Source organism: Copadichromis virginalis, linkage group LG8 (assembly GCF_057382275.1).
Source record: "Copadichromis virginalis isolate Kocher_CV1m ecotype Utaka linkage group LG8, C_Virginalis_male_GT1.1, whole genome shotgun sequence".
Classification (NCBI taxonomy): Eukaryota; Metazoa; Chordata; class Actinopteri; order Cichliformes; family Cichlidae; genus Copadichromis; species Copadichromis virginalis.
This window is the reverse complement of record NC_140625.1, coordinates 6,415,698-6,436,098: the sequence shown is the minus strand read 5'-3', so window position 1 is coordinate 6,436,098 and position 20,401 is coordinate 6,415,698. Positions and strand designations below refer to the sequence as shown.

At 39.9% G+C, this 20,401-nt stretch overlaps 1 protein-coding gene across 2 annotated transcripts in view; it reads right to left on the bottom strand.

The window, feature by feature from the left end:
• abcc3 (ATP-binding cassette, sub-family C (CFTR/MRP), member 3) overlaps positions 1–18,859 on the bottom strand; it is a 54,879-nt gene extending 36,020 nt beyond the window's left edge. For both annotated transcript variants that reach the window (XM_085465511.1, XM_085465512.1), the window contains exons 1-3: positions 18,505–18,859; positions 960–1,136; positions 145–258 (exon numbers count right to left, since the gene is read on the bottom strand). In XM_085465511.1, coding sequence (XP_085321637.1) covers positions 145–258; positions 960–1,136; positions 18,505–18,540 — 327 coding nt within the window. In that variant the 5' untranslated portion in view covers positions 18,541–18,859. The remainder of the gene's footprint in view (positions 1–144; positions 259–959; positions 1,137–18,504) is intronic.
• Positions 18,860–20,401: the final 1,542 nt, after the last annotated feature.

The following is a 20,401-nucleotide window of genomic DNA, read 5'->3' as shown; positions in this document are numbered from 1 at the left end:
TCACTCAGATATTAATCTCTTGTATATGTGGCCTACATCAGCCTGTATTTGAATATGCAAAAAAACATTTGTATAATTCTTAAAAAAACAACAAAAAAAAACAAACATATATATATATATATATATATAAAACATGATCCTCACCATGGTCATGCCAAGCACGAGTGGGGTTACATAGTAGATGGGCGGCTGATTGCCCTCGTGCAATGTGTAGAAAAGATCTATCCAGCACACAATCCACAGCAAAAAGCCAAATGCCTGAGAGCAAACCGAGAGACGAAGGGAGAGAAAACAAACATTGAATTATATAAAAACAAAGAAATAAGACACAGAAGTCAAAGCCATCAAAATATGAGGAGATTTCTGGCCAGTCTTGTGCTTGGTTTAGTTCGTTAGTTAGTTTGTAATATATTTATTTATACTTCAAGTTCTAGACGCTCTCTGCTGGTCGAGTTAATGTGATGATATATGATAACATGTATGATAACCTGAAAATCATTTAACCATCTAAAACAGAGAAACAAAGTACTCGGTTACTAAAATTGATATACTCTAGTGCAACCTTAGTTTGCAGGACGTTACTAGAAATCAAACACATAAAAGAGGCTTTAAAAACTGCATTCATAGAACATGAAATGCTCCTCTTTGTACTGCGGTTATACCATATATGAGAAACAGATTACATATTATTCAGTAATTATTTAAATAAATGAACACAATGTACAATTTATAGACACTAAACGTGAATATATGAAAGATAAATGTTGAATCTAACATGGTTCAGTATTGGACCCTCTGGTTTTTATTTTATAGACATGAATATACGAATTATCTTGCAAAATCTCACATATTGCAGTACCTCCCAACTAGTTTTAAACACAATAATGTGTACTATGTGACATTACCATACACTGAACTATAATAAACTAAAGTGATGAGTGTATGAAATGCTCTCTCACCGTCTTGAACCTGTTCAAAAGTGACATCATGATGTATCCTTTCTTGTTCTTCTTGAGACAGAAGATGTAGATTGGGCTGACAGCCCACAGATAGATGCACTGCACCCATGAGAGAACAGAGAGCTGAAAACACTCTGGGAGGTCAGGCCAACTGGAATTAAATGTCCGGTTGGATACCTGTGGACACAAGAAAACAGCGGTTTAGTTTACATGCCTACATCTCACTGAAAGACCCACAAAGCTAACACCTTGTCTAAACTGCACAAGCTGGAATCCCACCTCCACAACCTACAGAATTTAATCACACCAACTGGTTTCCTTAAGTTAAAACTCTTAGTAAACATCTTGTGAACATCTGCTCATTGCTACAAATTGGGGGGCAGGAAAACATGATGTGCTGGCCTGCAATAATATTAAATCTATAACTTCAAAGGTGACCAGTTGGTTAGCTACCCAGTGGAAGAAAGTTTTGTGTCTTTGTTTGTTTTATATCTGATGTTTGGATTTAAACTACACATATATATATCCAGTGAAAGTAACCTGGCATTGTGTTAATCACTTTCCTTAATAATCAAACTCAAATTCAATCAGTATGAGGATAAATGTCAGGATAATTTGGGGCTTTTAATAATTTCTTTGAACTGGATATTTAAAAACTTCAAATTACCATAATATTCACGATCATAATGGGTATATGGGCAAACTGCATTCAATACAGTTTTATTTATCTAACGCCAACAGGACTTTATTTTGTAAGGTAAATGTGCATTAATACTGTGGATAATGTTCACCTTGTCATTTTGACTTTTCATCCAACATTTTTTACTTTAAGATTAAAGCCTATCGGCCAATAATATCTGCCGATTGATAAATCAGTCCGCGTCTATTTGAGATGAGCCGACACTGGTCCACACACTGCACTGATGGGAAAGCAGAGTGCAGTCCACCTGCATTAGTAGCAATGGAGGTTAAGAAACATGTACAAAGTGTGCACCACTTCGGATAATGTGTAAATATTAAAACCTTTAGCATGACGTGTCAAAGACAGATGGCTCGTTTACTTGCAGCTGAAGAACAATATCTGATTAGCCCAGAGGACATCCGGAGGAGAACGCCAAGTAAACATTCGCAGATACGCAACTCTGACAATGCAGTTATGGTGCTCCCACACGGCTGAAGGCCCACCCACAGATCGAACCAAGATAAACACAGCTGCCAGCATCTAACCACTCTTCATACCTTGCCACGCCCATCTGCATGGCTAAGTGTGTGCTTGCGCATGTGTGTGTGGCTGTAGAATGTCCCTCTCCACTTCAGATAGTCTTAACATTGCTCAAGAGCGAGCAGTGAAACCAGTGGTTCTGCTAATCTTCTTAAAGATTTCCCAGACCGTGAACGTGAGCCTTATAAACTTGTTATTTTTAAACCTAAATTCATGAACTTCTCCCAGTGTGTGTTTGCAGTTTTTACCACAAAAAAATGTATGCACTTTAGCTCCAATAATGACAGGAAACTAAAAGAATTCTCAGACCGTGAATGTACTGTTTATCAGCAGGGTTTCTCCATTTCACAGTCCAAACAGAAATGAATTTTCTGACTCACAGGATGTTAAAGTCCACAAGCCAAAACAATAAGCTGTATTTTACCATCAGATACACATTTACTTCAGTACATTGTCATAGAGATAATAATCTATTATGTTTAACATAAACTTTAGGAAGAAGCTGCAGCAAAACTTCAGCAAAATTATTTTACTCAGTGTAGCTCAGTGAGTGAGCAGATGATCATATGCTACCATCGTGGCTCAAGAGTTGGCAGTTCGCCTTGTAATCGGAAGGTTGCCGGTTTGAGCCCCGGCTCCGACAGTCTCGGTCGTTGTGTCCTTGGGCAAGACACTTCACCCGTTGCCTACTGGTGTTGGTCAGAGGGCCCAGTGGCGCCAGTGTCCGGCAGCCTCGCCTCTGTCAGTGCGCCCCAGGGCAGCTGTGGCTACAGTGTAGCTGCTATCACCAGTGTGTGAATGGGTGGATGACTGAATGTAGTGTAAAGTGCAATACAAATACTGGCCATTTACCATATGCTGTATGATGGGACAGCAGTATTCCCCACCTCCCTCCCTAGATACACAGTCTCTATCCATAAAAGGCCAAAAGAATAATCTTAAAAATAAAAAATATTTCACTCAGTGGTTAATCAATATAAACCTGAAAACAAACTATTCTAAATCATGCAGGCCTACAGACAGGTCAGTGACCCGCTGTAACTGCCAGTCTTTTAGGAAAAATCCAATTCCAACCAACTGGCAAGTGGTTGCAGCTTCCTAGCTCTTACTAGATGAAATTGGTTGTAAGAAGGCATGTGTTGGTGCATTAAAGACCGCCCTGCAAATGCATTGGTTGCTGCACACAGTCCTTTCTACTGAAAAAACATGTTTCAAAAGGTGCAGCTTTTACTTTGAAGGTAAACGTACTCCATTTCAGGTCAGCATCACATTTTTTCCTAGTTTCACAACCGCTCTGTGGTTAGTTAGCAAATGTTTGCAAACAATCATCTTCTATGCAAGCTAACCCTAACCCTAACCTAGGTTAGGTAATCTGCTAGCAATCACAAGGAGAATTTCTGTGGAGCAACTCTGTTGTCACTGATATCACCCAGCGACAGACAGCAACCTGTAGTAACCACTTGCAAACTGCAGGGGGAAATACACTTTCTTCCATAGTGAGTTGACGTTGCCAAGGAATCCCCAACTAGTCTCTCGGTCTGGGTCCAAAGAATCCAAAGTTCCAGATTTGCTGAAGATTTATCAAAATGTTAATACTACGAAAAGGAATCTGTTTGGGATTGTTTTGGTTTTAAACTGCTCAATGAAGCATTTAGATAAAAGGACACCTTGGTGCTCCTACAAGGACAAACAGATAGAGGGAACATGCTGTTAAATGCTCAGTATGCACAACCTGAACCCTGCAAATAAAGCTCGGACAGTCTCGGTCGTTGTGTCCTTGGGCAAGACACTTCACCAACAGCCTACTGGTGATAGCCAGAAGGGCCGATGGCGCAATATGGCAGCCTCGCTTCTGTCAGTGTGCCCAAGGGCAGCTGTGGCTACAACTGTAGCTTGCCTCCACCAGTGTATGAATGTGAGTGTGAATGAATAGTGGTATTGTAAAGCGCTTTGAGGGGTCCCGAAAAGCGCTATATAAATGCAATCCATCATTATTTTTATTATTATTAACAAAGAACACTGGGTGCTAATGGCATTATATCAGCTTCAATAGTTTGGACTGGTGTAACCAGTCCAAGCTCTTAACCCTGTATAACATACAAGTTGTCATTTTTAACTTCACTTTTTATGAAAATAACACAGGGAAGTGAAAGTGTGGCATGCTAATTAGTGAGAAGTGTCAACAGGTGGCTGTTGTCACCTGTGGATACAACTGTGTTAGCGCCCGTTTCCATTTAAGCTAACCATCTCCTGTCTGGACTAATACATTTATCACACAGGCATGAGAACAGCACCAATCTTCTTCTCTGGTTCTCTGGAACAAACAACTTTTTTTTTTTTAAATGATCCATTCAGGTTTACCTGACACATGGAGGACTACTGCAAGCAGATGTTACTTTTCACCTAAATGAAGTAGTGACTTCTGCATGCTTTGCATTGCAAATGTGCGCATGACACAGCAACTAATAGGTCCTCCTCTCCATTTCTCCTTTCTTCAGGTCAACCTGAGCAGCAGGACAACATATTATTTGTGTTCAGATTGTAGTATGTAAAACACTGCTGGTGTAAAAGTGTAAAAGTGGTGTAACTGCAAAAGCTTAAAATATTACAACTCTGTGTGTCAACTGATATTGATTAAGGAAAAACAAGTTAACAAAATGTGTTTTAGAAGCCTTAAGAAACACCAGAGGCTTCTATCAAGCAGGAGATTAATGAAAGGGAAGAGACAAGCTACTTTCAACACTGCAGCTGCTACTAAAGGCAGACTACCGGTACTAGACTTCATTCTGTTTCACAGACTTTCAAGGTCGTTGTCTTCGCACTAAAGACCTGAATGCTGAGACTTTAACAAAAGGCGAGATGTAAAGGTTCAGAGAGCAGGAGGATTTCTTTTCACAAGACTGAGATAAAATATTAGTAGAAGCAGAAGCAGACCGGAGTGTTAAACTGCAAGCCAGATAATTTTCTCCCTTATGAGTCTCATCATGTGGTAATACCGATCACACTGAGCGATAAGAGCCAGGAAAGATTCAATAGCGGCATTTGACTTAAACATCCTGGTACATCGGCTTCATGGTAATCAAATCAATCTGATTTATACAGAAGCTGCTCTCTCGACTCATCAGGAAACGTGTTATCTTTGACTAAAACCACAAAGAAGAAAATTGTGTCACTCTGCATGTCAATCACGCTCGTTAATCAGAAGTCATTAGCTATGAGAATATCCTGCTTAATTCTATTTTCTTAATCTTAGAATTACTAAATCTGATTTAGTGATCAGTTTGACCCAAAACAAGTGGATGAGACCATAAACCAGGGGTCTCTGGCTTAAATGAGCTGTGGGCCACTGCTGGCACTGTCATCTCATTTCAGGGAACTTTGCTGTTCAAGTAGTACAAAAAACTAAACAAAGAAAACACACACAGAAAATTTAGTGTTTTGTTTGTTTTTGAAATTTCAAATATTGTCTACGAAGACAAAACTGCAAATGCAAACACAATTTTCCCCTCACTCTTAACCAACTGAAGCCTTTTATTGAACTACCAAATAAACAAATTGGTCCTCTGTTTCTGGCCACACACGTGGCCGCACTTCTGCTATAAATTTGTTCGTATTTACCAAAGTAAGAATGCAGGCTTAAGTGTACACATTAGTTTCTGACTGATAGTGAAAGCTGTTTTCTCTACAAAGAACTGAACTAACACAGCCAATCCCTCCACATGTCTGTGCTCCCCACATGCTTGTTGCCTCCATATTAAATATTTTGTTGCTTTTTAAAGAACTTATTTTAACATTGCACTCAACAACGAACAAATCCTTCCTAAAAAGAAAAAAAAAGAAAAGTAACTTCAAAGGCCAAATTGCATTTTATTTCTTCAGGTCAATGTATCAGCTCAAGTAGGGGTGACGTGGGCCGCAAGTTTGGCCGCTGCCATAAACTGATCAACAACATCAGAAGTAGGGCTGCTCAATTAATCGAATTTTAATCACGATTACGATCTGGGCTTTCAACGATCATTAAAAATGACTGAGCCGATTATTAGCCCCTCCCTCATTTATCCGCGACACCTTAAAGGCCGGTCCGTGAAAATATTGTCGGGCATAAACCGTCCGTGGCGCAAAAAAGGTTGGAGACCGCTGATTAAGAGGACCCGAGGTAAGCTCGGAAAGCTAAGCAGAAGTTATTTGGAGAGTGACTGCCGTTGGTTGAAAAGAGAGTTTAAAAAAAAAAACTTCAGTGGTGTTGCACACTATTTTATATTATTTTTTTAAAGTCATTGTTAACCCTTTAAAGCCGGTCAGAGCTGCATGCTCCGTTTTGCGTAACTATTGTTAAATCCCTGTAGAACCTGAACCGTGTAAGCTAGCGCAATAATTTGTTTTGCATATGAAACCGGAGGAGTTGTACTTACATCTGATGCCATCAGCTTGTCCTCGGTCACGGTTTCGTTCCACATATAGCTTTGCAAAAATTGCATAAAAAGCGCTTGCAGGAACAAAAACATAATATTCCAGAAACACGCTTTGCCGTTCCTATCAGCTGTTCGTAACACTTCCCACAGTGAAATGAGGCACATGCTGTTTTCTTTGCAAATCTGCATCATGGGATTGTTTTTTGTTTTTCCTGCAGTATATAAAAATTGCTGTATCTCCAAAATAAAACTATGAAGACACTCAAAATAAATTTCCTGTTGTTGTAAACTATTTTTTGCAACTTTATTGTACTTAAAGTTTTGAGGGATAAACCTCTTAAATTTCTCCAAGTAGAAATATATGTAAACAAAACAAAAGCGATTTTCAATTTCTTTTGTAGTTTATTGCACTTTTTTGCAATTTATGTAATTACTATGGACTTAATGCATACATATTATTAAAATATGGGCTATAACAGTTGTATTGATGTATAGCAACTTGAAATGCTCCCACAAATGGCACTACAGCATGTAAAAAAATAATATAAGCTCTGGTGGACTTGGTTCTATAGTAGGTCTTAAAGGGTTAAATAAATATCGTCAAATAATCGAGATCTCAATTTCAGTGAAAATAATCGTGATTATCATTTTTGCCATAATCGAGCAGCCCTAATCAGAAGACACTGCAACAAGTAACAAGATCCTGGTGGCCATTAAAAAGAATGCAGCTTTAAGGCACTTCACGCTGGCTTTCTTTCTAACACTAGTATAGAACAGACTGAATAAGACAGTATTCATGCCATATTAACATGAACAAATAAACAAAGTAAAATCACTAAACCACAATGACAAACATTCTAATTAAAAGGTCTTTTAACAAAAATTTTAGCCCCCTCTCGTCTTTTTTTCTTGAACTTTTGATGTTGTAAAATCAAAACACCCTGTGAATCCAAATAAATCATTTGCAGAATATCAGAAAGTGAAAAGCTTTATATCTGAAATTATGGAGCAATATAAAAGATCACTTTATCACCTGAGCTTCAAGTACTACCACTTTCAAATACAACGAGCGATGCAGCTTACAGTAGTACAAAATCTCTACTGTACATGCTGGCAGTTTGACTTTTAATACAACCAGTGAGTCAGAGCTGCTCTTTCCTCGCTGAGACTCGCTGTCTAATTTGTTTAGACTTGTTGCAACGTGTGCTTTTAAGATGACTCAGTATGGTGACACAGTCATTCTATTGCAAAATGAATATGGAAAAAAAAGAAAAGAAAAAGCAGGACACAGACCACCATCTCTAGATTTGGAGTCTTGTGATTTTTCCACTAGCATCCCACCTGCCTTTTTGAATACTTAAAAACATAAGAACAGCTATAAATATTATTTAGGTAAAGTATTTGTTCTCTAAAATAATCCACTGAAACAGTCAAAACTACTAACTAAAGCTAAATGAGCTATCAGTTCACCATTTAATAATGACGATGGTGATTATAAAGTGCTATCACTGAGCTGTTAAGGCAGTTTATTCAATAAAACACTGTTCTAAGAGTGGAATGCTGAACAGCTTAAGAAGTAATGGAGCAGAGCCACAGGTGGCGTCTAATTTTTTTAATTCATCCTTTTTAATCCTGGTGCTTACAGTTGTTATGCTAGTAGCAAATAACTGAATATGCCTACTTCCTAACGCCACATTCCCAGATGTTTTTCCATTTTCCCCATGTGTATTTTTTTAACCAATGACATCATTTGAACACATTTATGAAAGTGGTGAATCTCAAGCTTATTCAACATTTACTATGTACATGCAGTGTTTTGGTTTATGGTTTAGTGTTCATTTGATTTTCAGAAGCATAAAATTATCAACAAGCCTGATCAGGTAACTTACAGTGATACACAGAATACAATTATCTACGGCAAAAAAAGGATCAAGCATCTGGCACGCTCGTCTTCTAAGTACCTGTAGCGACATGCCCAAAGCAATGCAATCATATGATTTGTTTTGGCACAATCTAACTTTCTTACACAACCACATGCGCTTAAGATCCAGCCTTTAATTTTACAATGAATTTTAATCCTTAGACTGCTTTTTATCAGCAAAGTGGTGCATGCTCATCTCCTTATGGAAATCTTGGACATCTGTACCTGTAAAACTGTCGTTTGCATAGCTTAGCATAAAGACTGGACTTAAGGAAATAGAAAGCCTGGCTTATTTCAGTTTAGTTTTCATACTGTATGAGTATGAAAAAAATGAGTTACCAAATGGTAACCGGTGAGTTTTAAATGCATTAGGCCCATTTTGATGTGGTGGTAATTCTGATCAAGCACTTTGCATGTTTTCCTGTGGTTATGAAACTGCACTTCAGATGTGTATGAACACAGCTTGGTACACTTTGCCTTGGGGAGACAAAATTACACTCTGTGCAGCAAATGCATTAGGCCTGTTTTACTAACCTCATTTTGTTGCTAATGACTGTAAATATAATGTTGTGGCTCTGGTTTCATACTTTAATTACATGTGGTTTAATACAATACACCAGGGTACTGAAAGCCATAGCAAGGGAATTACTCGGTACTGAGACACTGCAACTGTTGTGCAGGGGAATTGTATTAACTTGTACTTGTACTTGAATTACCATCAACCAACACAGTTTAGTCAGGCTTATGCTTTCTAGTGTATCTAGAGGTTTGAGAAAATCAACAGGCCATCTCCATCTGTTCTCTGTTACACTGAAAAGCTGTCCAGCGGTATGAATGGGAGGCTGACGACAGTAAAGACTGCAGGGGGACAGGAACTGCTGCTGGCTGTGTTTGCTTACACCGACGCATGGAAAACATTAGCATTTTACCCATGGATCTTTGGTCTGTATAGTGGGCATTGCTGAAATAACTTAAATGCAGACTACAGTATAGATTTTCATATTTGGAGCAGATAAAAGATGATACTTTACAGATGTGTTGCGTAACTTGGGGGGCAAAGGGCCTTAAAGAAGATACAGCAAACCGTAGAGGAAAAATAAATCGGACCAGCCGGCTGAGAGAAAACTGAAAACATGAAGAACTCTGAGCGGCAGAAAGACTGCTGTTACACTTTAAACCCACAACGTTATGGGTTCACGCAGAGAACCACATTTATTAAAACATGGTATCATGAGCCTGTAACCTCCCTTACTCATTCAGAGCTGTTAACCAAGACTTGTCACAACTGTGTCGATTACCAGCTTTTGCTGACTTAGCAGTCTCTCGGTTCAGGAAGTAGACACTGCATCGGGGGAATTTTTCCTAGGGCATCATTACTTCTCCATGCCAGAGTGGACAGATATAAACTGACATTAAAATACCGGAATTCATAATACACATGTAACTACATTTTTTTTCCTACAACAAAAAAGCAGAATTTGTTTTTAAGGAATTTAAAAAAAAAAAATCAGACTTCAAATAGCAACAAGCAACTTCCACTCCATTGGGCACCACTGTCACAAAGTTTAGATCAATTTCTATTGTACAGCAACTACTTGAGGAGGGATGATTCGTTTGGAGCAAATCGACTAAGGATAACATATTTCCTCAGACTAATCCAAAAGTAAAAAGGCACAAATGTGCTGTCACATAGACTTTGGCAATAGAGCTAGGAGGCCCTCATGTGTTATCACAGGGCTACGTCCATCCAACCATCCAACCTCTACCGCTTGTCTGGGTCCATGTCACTGGGACAGCAGTCTAAACAGATGCCCAGACCTCTCTCCTTGGCCATCTCCACCAGCCCTTCCAGGTAAAGGTGTTCCCAAGCTTGCCGAGAGATGAAATTTCTCCACTGTGTCTGCCCCGTCTCCCAATTGGGACATGCCTAAAACACCTCAACAAGGAGGAGTAGTAGCTCCACTCTCAGCCTCTCCTGAATGACCGAGTGCTTCACGCTATCTTTAAAGGAGAGGCCACCCACTCTTTAAAGAGTGGGCGATCTCATACAATAAACCAACAGATTCACTTTCACCCTCACCACAATCTGTCAATCTCCCAGTCCACTGTGGCTGAGATACTTGAACTCTTTCATCCTGAGGCTTCCTAACCTGGAGCAGGCACACCAACGTCAACAACAAGCTATGAGGTAAAACAAAAGTCTTTCTTTTGTCTGTGCAACTGGTGGCAGACAGATCTGCACAGCAGACCTGAAGGGATTGCAGGCTGATCTAAAGATTGCAGTTATAAGGTGATTAAATATTAATAGGATGTCATTTTAAACTGTTGGTTACTACTGTTAAGATGGTCAGCTGCTATATAGCTATAAAAGGCTGCCAAATGAGATGGAGGATAGAAAGCATAAAGGCCAATACTTTACTTTTATGGATAATGAAGAATAAATAATGTAAAAATGAATGAAGAACAAATGTGCACAGTAAGTTTCTTGTCAAGACACACTGAATGCACTAAGCACATCTGCAGACTCATCACCTCATCAGTACTCTCACTTCCCTGCAGCGTGTGACAAGGGTTTAAAAGCTCAAAAACCGCTACACATTCGATGTCTACAGTTTAATACCAATACAAGAACTTCCTCTTTTTCAATTTCAATTCAGCTTCAGCCTCGTAGTATCCAACCTCTGCCTAAGAGCAGCACATGAGACAAACTATTCCAGCCTTACACAACAGCTTACACTACACTTTAAAGTCTTTGAGAAGACGACGCTCAGCTCCTGCACGGCTGATCTTCCCCACGGCACTCAACTGTAATCCAAGCTGCTGCTGACAGTTTGAGTTGTTGGTATATAAGGCTGCTGATAAATAGGCTTTGGATCAGTCTGATAATGTGTGCGCTGCATACCATGCATTCTGTCTGACTGTGCTACGCCCTCCTGTATGAGTATGGGTTACAATAAGTGGGCATTTCTTCATTCTGGCCGAATACACATCAGGGTGACATTAGTGTAATAACCTTTACATGCGCATTTAAACCTGCCCAACCTCAGCTTTGATGCTTACTTTAATAAAACTGACAGAGGTTTTAATAAAGTGCTGTGAGGCAGAAAAGTTCTTCGCACTTAATCAGTTATTGTTGCCACTGCTGAACACGTTCTGGCATTTTCATTTATTTAAATATACTTTGAACTCGGGGAAACTGCAGAGTTTCTCACACACACACACACTGTACCCTTTACTTGGGCGCTGCAAGAACACTCACACTTGAAAACATCCAGTCGCTGATAACCACCTAGCTCCAGTCCTTTTGGCCGTCTGGTCAGGCCATTGTTGTGGTGGTCCCTGAAATTAATTCAGCTGCTTCTCTGGAAATTCACCATCCACCACCGTGCTACTGTATCCTTTAGCAGATCATCTGCCACCATCTAACCCTACCCTTAGCATCCTCCTCCATCACACTAACCCTCCTCGTGTCCTCCTTTGCTATATCCATGAATCTTTCTGTCCTCTTCCTCTTTTCCAGTCTAGCAGCTCCCTCATCTCAGCCTCGCCTTTCAAAGTTTGTCCCCAGTCTGCTCAACCTGAGTCGTCCCTCTGATGTCCTCATTTACAATCCTGTCCCTCGTGGTCACTCCCAATGCTGGCTTTTAATAAATAGCTTAATCGTGAAGATGTCATACTTAGAAAATGTCCATTAAGCCATTTAAGCTAATCAATGTGTTCAATTCCAATTATCTTTCAAGTAATCCGTTCAAAAGCTTTTTTCTTATTAGCAGCCAATATAGTAAATACTGGAATGCATCTATTTTACTTTAAACAGAAACATACAGTTATTATCTATATTTCTTTTTTATGTGTACCCAAAAAGCATTTTCCGCATTCAAACTTCAAACACTGTTGGGAAAGGTTCAGGAACATTCTGCAGTCCTCCTTTCTCTATTCTAGTACAAATAAGGAGACAGTCTGTGTCAGAGGGGCTGCTGCTTCCAGAAATACTCCATTTGGTTTAAGTGTTTAGGCCGGGGTCGAGCATGAAGAGGCAGCGCACAACTAGACAGAACACGACAGTTAGCAGCTGTATTCTCACAATGATACACAACACAGACTTTGTACAAGGGAGGTTATCAAAACAGTACGTAACACATTACAGTGGGGCAAAAAAGGATTTAGTCAGCCACCGATTGTGCAAGTTCCCCCACCTAAAATGATGACAGAGGTCAGTAATTTGCACCAGAGGTACACTTCAACTGTGAGACACAGAATGTGAAAAAAAAAAAATCCATGAATTCACATGGTAGGATTTGTAAAGAATTTATTCGTAAATTAGGGTGGAAAATAAGTATTTGGTCACCTCACCTCAAACAAGGAAAATCTCTGGCTCTTACAGACCTGTAACATCTTCTGTAAGAAACTTTTCTGTCCCCCACTCGTTACCTGTATGAATGGCACCTGTTTGAACTCATCATCTGTATAAAAGACACCTGTCCACAGCCTCAAACAGTCAGACTCCAAACTCCGCCATGGCCAAGACCAAAGAGCTTTTGAAGGACACCAGGAAAAGTATTGTAGACCTGCACCAGACTGGGAAGAGTGAATCTACAATAGGCAAGCAGCTTGGTGTGAAAAAAATCAACTGTGGGAGCAATCATCAGAAAATGGAAGACATACAAGACCACTGATAATCTCCCTCCATCTGGGCCTCCACGCAAGATCTCATCCCGTGGGGTCAAAATGATCATGAGAACGGTGAGCAAAGATCCCAGAACCACACGGGGGGACCTGGTGAATGACCTGCAGAGAGCTGGGACCAAAGTAACAAAGGTCACCATCAGTAACACACTACAACGGCAGGGAATCAAATCCCGCAGTGCCAGACGTGTTCCGCTGCTGAAGCCAGTGCATGTCCAGGCCCGTCTGAAGTTTGCCAGAGAGCACATGGATGATACAGCAGAGGATTGGGAGAATGTCATGTGGTCAGATGAAACCAAAGTAGAGCTTTTTGGTATAAACTCAACTCGTCGTGTTTGGAGGAAGAAGAATACTGAGTTGCATCCCAAGAACACCATACCTACTGTGAAGCATGGGGGTGGAAACATCATGCTATGGGGCTGTTTTTCTGCCAAGGGGACAGGACGACTGATCCGTGTTAAGGACAGAATGAATGGGGCCATGTATCGTGAGAGTTTGAGCCAAAACCTCCTTCCATCAGTGAGAACTTTGAAGATGAAACGAGGCTGGGTCTTCCAACATGACAATGATCCAAAACACACCGCCCGGGCAACAAAGGAGTGGCTCCGTAAGAAGCATTTGAAAGTCCTGGAGTGGCCTAGCCAGTCTCCAGACCTCAACCCCATAGAAAATCTGTGGCGGGAGTTGAAAGTCCGTGTTGCTCGGCGACAGCCCCAAAACATCACTGCTCTCGAGAAGATCTGCATGGAGGAATGGGCCAAAACACCAGCTACTGTGTGTGCAAACCTGGTAAAGACCTATAGTAAACGTTTGACCTCTGTTATTGCCAACAAAGGTTATGTTACAAAGTATTGAGTTGTATTTTTGTTGTTGACCAAATACTTATTTTCCACCCTGATTTACGAATAAATTCTTTACAAATCCTACCATGTGGATTCATGGATTTTTTTTTTCACATTCTGTCTCTCACAGTTGAAGTGTACCTCTGGTGCAAATTACTGACCTCTGTCATCATTTTAGGTGGGAGAACTTGCACAATCGGTGGCTGACTAAATACTTTTTTGCCCCACTGTATATTCATCAAAGTGTTTATATAAAACATTTCTCCCTTTAAAAAAACAAAACAAAACGTGATTTTCATTTTTTTATTTCGCATGACACTGTTCACAGCAAGTCGATAATGAAGATTTGCAGGTGGTAGCAAACTGCTGAGTCCAGTGCTGAGACTGAACTTTCAACATCAACTTTGAAACCAACAGGGAAGTCTTTAAAAAGCTCAGAAGAACTAAAATTTGCAATCTAATGAGAACTTGATCCATAAAGGAAGATTATGTGGGGAAGCCCCAAAAAGCAGCTGTCAGATGATTTTATGGAGACAGTTCTGGCAGATGGTGTGCAGGGCTGGCATGTGCAAAACGATTTGCATGTCTTTTGAGCCTTTTTGTACTGCTCGGTCACTGCAAAGCCAAACCAATAGGACTGGAACCACCTATGTCACATGACTGTATTTCAAACATTGGCTCAACATTGGTATTAGCCGATATCTGTATTGGTTGACATCGGCTTTCCTGGTCGATATCAAATCATTGGTATTTCACAGTCTGCAACCGCTCCAATAACTATTTAATTGTTTCAGTCAACAATCATTTTCTGGGCCTTTTTTAAAATGGGGAAATAGCTGCATTTTTCTTTACACTTTGAAACTGTTAAAACTTTCGTGAAAAACTGTAAAAGATATTTTGATGATTATTTAATATTATACACTAAATGACTCATTTAAAAACCCATATGGCATTATCAAAAAGTGGGATTGTAGCCCTTTTATTAAACACAACCTTTTTTTGTCTTTATAAATATTCAGAAACCAGAGTCACAAAATTAAAACTCACCACAGAACACAGGGCACATTTTCTCTAATGTGGCTTCACGCTGAGTTACCACAGAGGTAACAGCATTACAGACAGCCTACCCAGTGTCACACTGACACAAATGTTAAATACAGGGGCGGCTTGTCTATAAACTCTTATGTGCTTTATGATAGAAGTAAACAGGTCAGAAACAAACATCAAAGCCAGCTGTTTTACCATTCAAATCTTGTCAGTGTGAGGTTTCAGAGCAAAAGATTCCCCCGCATAGTACTTCAAAACTCCCTTTTATAAATGCTGTGTACACGCTCATTCACACAAAGGCTAATTCATAAATCACCCGACAAGGAAATGAGCAGTGCAAACGCTGATTTTACTACAGCCATGTTTGAGCAATCATTTAAAGGGGAAAGGTGCACACTACACCTTTTGCAAACAGTGAGGGAACAAATAAAGCTCTCTCCCATGTGCTAAGGGGCATACACTCAGGAAATTAAAGGGACAACTAGTGACCATGGACGACAATGACGTTCGATGACTTGGAGTGACGACAAGCAAAATAACCTTTAGTAATAACTGGTGAACTGTTACCAACTTTAAAGTGAATGATTGAAATGACCATCGCTGGAATGGAAGGATCACACATGGTGACAAATTATAAGGCTGCCTACAGAAGCACATCTACAAGCGAATTGCTTTATATGTGAACGGGGGCTTTAGTAGTTAACCTGACTTGCACTGTGCAAGGGGATTACAACTGCCGTCGGTCTGTTTAAAGCGGACAGCAGCAAATAGGATAGGCAAATAGGCCTCAAGAGCGAGCCGGCACTTAATGTGAGATCCAACCAGATGCAGGTCAGCTGAGTAATATCACGAAGCAATCAGGTGCTAAACGCTGAGAATGGCCGTTTCAAGCCAAAATTTGATATTTGATGTTCACTTGGAGCTCATTGTGTGAGATTCAAAAATTTTGGATTTTATTCTTTTTAAAATTAGTTTTCATTATCTTTGGTCTGTGGTCATCTTTGGCTTTCTCTAGCTTCCTTTGTGTGTATATCGCATCTAGTGTAACTACACCTGACTTGAGCCACCAGTCCAGCACCTGCTGGTTAACAAGCTTCTTCGTTTTGTGCTGTTTAGCAGTTGCTGGCACACATCCATACTAAACAGCCAGACAACCCCGCCAAAAGCGAACAAACAAAAAGAATCCTTTTTATCTGAATGGGTCAGATCGATGTTTATATGCGCAACTGTTGGTCATCAATACACAATTTGTGGCTAAACCATGAAATTAAAGCCTTAAGAAGCTATTCGTTTAATGCTTTACAATATGGCTGCAAAATATTCAAATTAAAACAGCACATTGTAAATGGTCTTTCAACCACAGGAAGCCAGGCAGGCTATAACTAAGAAGTACATGTGGATAAAAAGCATCCAGGCAAATCTAGTGTTACTGAGCGTGGCTGTCGGTTACCTTGCAATGTGGTCATTTTGGAATCTGCATTCTACAGTGAAGTGACCATTGTAACCTCCATGAGAGCAGCATATTACCGTCACCCACCCTGGGAAATACTCATTTGCCGCAATGTCACTTCTTTAAAACAGACTTCCCCAAACAGAGATAGTCATAGTAGTCAAAGCTAAATGATGACACTCTGTAGGCGGTGTTTGCATTCTCACAGAGGTGGGAAGTAACAAAGTACAAATACTAATAATCAGATTTTCAAAACAAGACTCAATACTTTTGGTTTAATTTGAGGGGAGTTATTTTGTCATGTGACTGCAGGCCTTCAAACATTAAACCGATTTAAGCCTGAACCGTAACACATGAAAGGCAATCCTGTTCATGTGTTGATCACCAAGGGATGTGGCATAAAAAACTGTGCCATAGTCAGAGGTTAAAGTGAGCCAGTGTTTCTATTTATTTTTTTGCACAACACTGGAACAAACTGTGCGTGGAAATACTCTTTTGTACAGGATAAACAGGTTAGTTTGCTGTACTGTGATGGATCAGTGCGTGACTGGTGCGCAGCAGCTGTGGTTCCATGATCAGAGTTAGGTTACATTAAGTGTAGCAGAGGAGAATCTGAAGTTAAGCTGATGATGCTGAGAATTATTGGGTATAAAGACATTATAAACAGTGTACTGTCAGTGTAGACGATGGAAATCAACCAGGACAGCTCATGAAACATCTGCTTAATTCAGGTGTGTAAACCCACAGCTGATCACAGCCTGTACACTAAGAAAATCTACCGGAGCTCTCAATAGAAATTATTGAGAGTTGTGATTCTTTTCCTCACACTGAGCCACTACAACAGATTTATTGGGTTCTCCACCTGCTGAAACTGCTTTAACCTCTTCTCTACGCATTTTCCTGTTAAGAGGCAAAGTCAATGTAGGCAACATAAAAAAACGCCACTTTTTTATAACATTTCCTTCTTTTTCTCTATTCTTGTTACACTTACTGATTCAAACTGAGTGTATTTATTAGAATTAAAATTCAGGCAACTTTTTTTTCAGGCAACTATTAATATAACACAAGGTTCAATTAGCTTTGTGTACAAATAGTTGGAAAAAATATTCTTTAAGGAGCTACTTTTATTTTCTTATTTTGTGTACATTTCAGAACTTGTATTTTTTCACTTTTACTTGAGTAAAGAAGATGAATCATTATTTATACTTTTACTGGAGTATTTTTTTAACAGTACAGACATTCTGTACTTCTACTTAAGTACAGAATGTCTGCACTTCTGCCCGCTCCGCATTCCTAACATTAAAGCGGGGGAAATGAAACTCTGAACCGTGTTTACATTAGGAGCTGCAATCATGTTTTATGGCATTAAACCTGCAAGTATAAGACAAACGACGCACTACACCGAGCATGACCTCAGTTTCCTCAGTGTCGCATCATCAACAGCAGAAGGGGAAAAAACAGAGTCACCAAAATATTCCCAGTGGGAAAATGATTAGTGCTGATGCTTAACTGTGAGTTTATCCCTCCTTTATTCCCAGTGAGGCTAATGTAGCAAGCTATTTAGTAGCTCTTGCCCATTCGATCATCTTGCTACTGTTTATGGACTGTTAGAGAAGTTTAAAGACCCCGACATGTCTAAGGAGTGCCGCAAGAGCCATTAAACAGAAGTTGACGGGTACTTATCCAATGTATGAGGTGTTCTTTTGCACGAGTGACCGACTTCTCTAAACCGAAAACACGCAGTTCGCCGTGTCATTAACTGTGAGCTTATTAAACCGGTAAATGCTATTAGGTGGGAAAAGCTTATTTATAGACAGCTGCGACGGAAAGAAAACAAGAGCAGCCGGTGACATAACACTGTTCAAAACCACCTGGTAGTGAACGAACTATACACCGGGGTAGGGGAGTATTCTGCAGTATACCCCGATGTTCATGACAAACCACCGAGCGCAGAAGGGTACTCACCCAGAACGGAAGCTTTGGTCCGCACAACCGCTCCATCTCGGTCACAGCGGGAAGCGGGGAACCACCGGAGAGCTCTGCGTGCACCTTCTACAGTTTCTACAGGTCGAGCTCTTTGTAGCCAAACGACCTGCTTTCCTGTTCCTTCTCGTAACTGGACGCTCTCTAACCGTCACATGCCACACATACGAGTGCACTGTAGCGGAGTTGGTTCGGGTGTCTGTATCGCGCTCCCCTCTCTCTTCACGGCGTGGACCGACTCGCGCAGTTACTGCTCCGGTACTTCCGCACTGCCACGAGAGAAGTCATCCAGAGTCAGCTCGAGAAGTAGTTCGCTGGAGGATTTAGTGACAGTAAAAGGTTGTACATATTGCGGAGCTCCACCCCTTTTGCTGCTCCCTGTCTCACTTTTACCGTGCACAGTCAACATGTATGGAACGCCAGAACTGCCATAATGAATTAATTAAATACACCATTAAATAATTAATTAAATGTGGCAATAATTAATTAAAATTGGAATTAATTAATTAAATAAATAGTTATGACACATGTAATTAATTAATTATTGACACATTTAATTAATTATTTATGTATTTCACATTTTAATTAATTATTGACACATTTAATTAATTAATTATTGACACATTTTACTGAGGTTATATTTATCGATGTTTTATTTCCTGATGTTCTTATGTGTCCTACGTGTTTCAGTCGCCAATTCTGAATTATAACTAACATTAAAAACATGTTTAAGGAGGAGAGAGAGCAAATAAATCTGTTTAACATCTGATCTTTGGGTTTTTGTTCAGTAATCAGCGTGACCTGTGTATAAACGCATAAAAGAGATAAAGTTGGTGTTTCCGTCATGTAGTAACTGCTGGCTTTAACTGTACAAAGGTTGTTCGACACTATGAAACACATACAGACTTCATGATGTTCGGCTAATATTTTTATTGTGAATATTAATCATGAGGTTAAACGGCCCTGTACACCACGGAGCGAGGTCAGCATATCCACGATATCCTCAGCTCCATGAGTTAACACAAAGTTTCCCAGCTGACTATCTAACTGCCAACTATTCCAGAGACGTGAAAATATACAGCATAAAGAAAAGTGTAAGAGACTCAGCAGCAGATTAGAATAACAGTTATACATTTAATAAATCACCAAATGAATCCAAGAAACGAGCAAACCTGTTCCGACAGTTTGAGTTTGTATTCCCTCAGCTGCAGACTCGCTGCTGTTTAAATGTTTGAAAAGGAAGATTAGATATAAACAAACGTCAAACATAGACTCAGTCTGCCTTCACATTTGATATGAGGCCAGCACGTATAGTGGCCTCAGCAGGCTATTACTGAAATACACGTGCTATATCATAAACTATGATATAAATAGGGAGGTCCTATTAACATGTTTTAAAGGACACCTTCCTGCCTTTAGTCTCATTCATGAGCAGTATTAGTTTTCTTCTAACATCCAGAAGTCTGCACGATGTGTTTTATAGTTTGTAACAAGCCTTTGCCAGGTAAACATAACATGACCGAAAAAGCAAAAAAAAAAAAAAAAAGGAGAGAGAGAGAGAGAGTGTTGACATAAGAAGAGAAAATGCTCTCAATTATGGAGACAGACAAATGGTTCATTTATGTTTGATGTGTGTTTATTCCTCCCTAAATATCGTCGGTGAAGTTCGCCATGCATGTCAGATTTTCCTGCGCATTTTTATACCTCTGCCAACAGAGAGAGAGAAAAAAATCACATTCTAACAGACAGCTGGTGCTTAGAATACAGTTGAATAACTATTAAAAAACAGATGATATTTAGATGATAGTTCAGTCTAACACATGTGCCACTGAACCATTAAACGTCTGTGAAACTATGCAGTTATGAAACGTAACTTTAA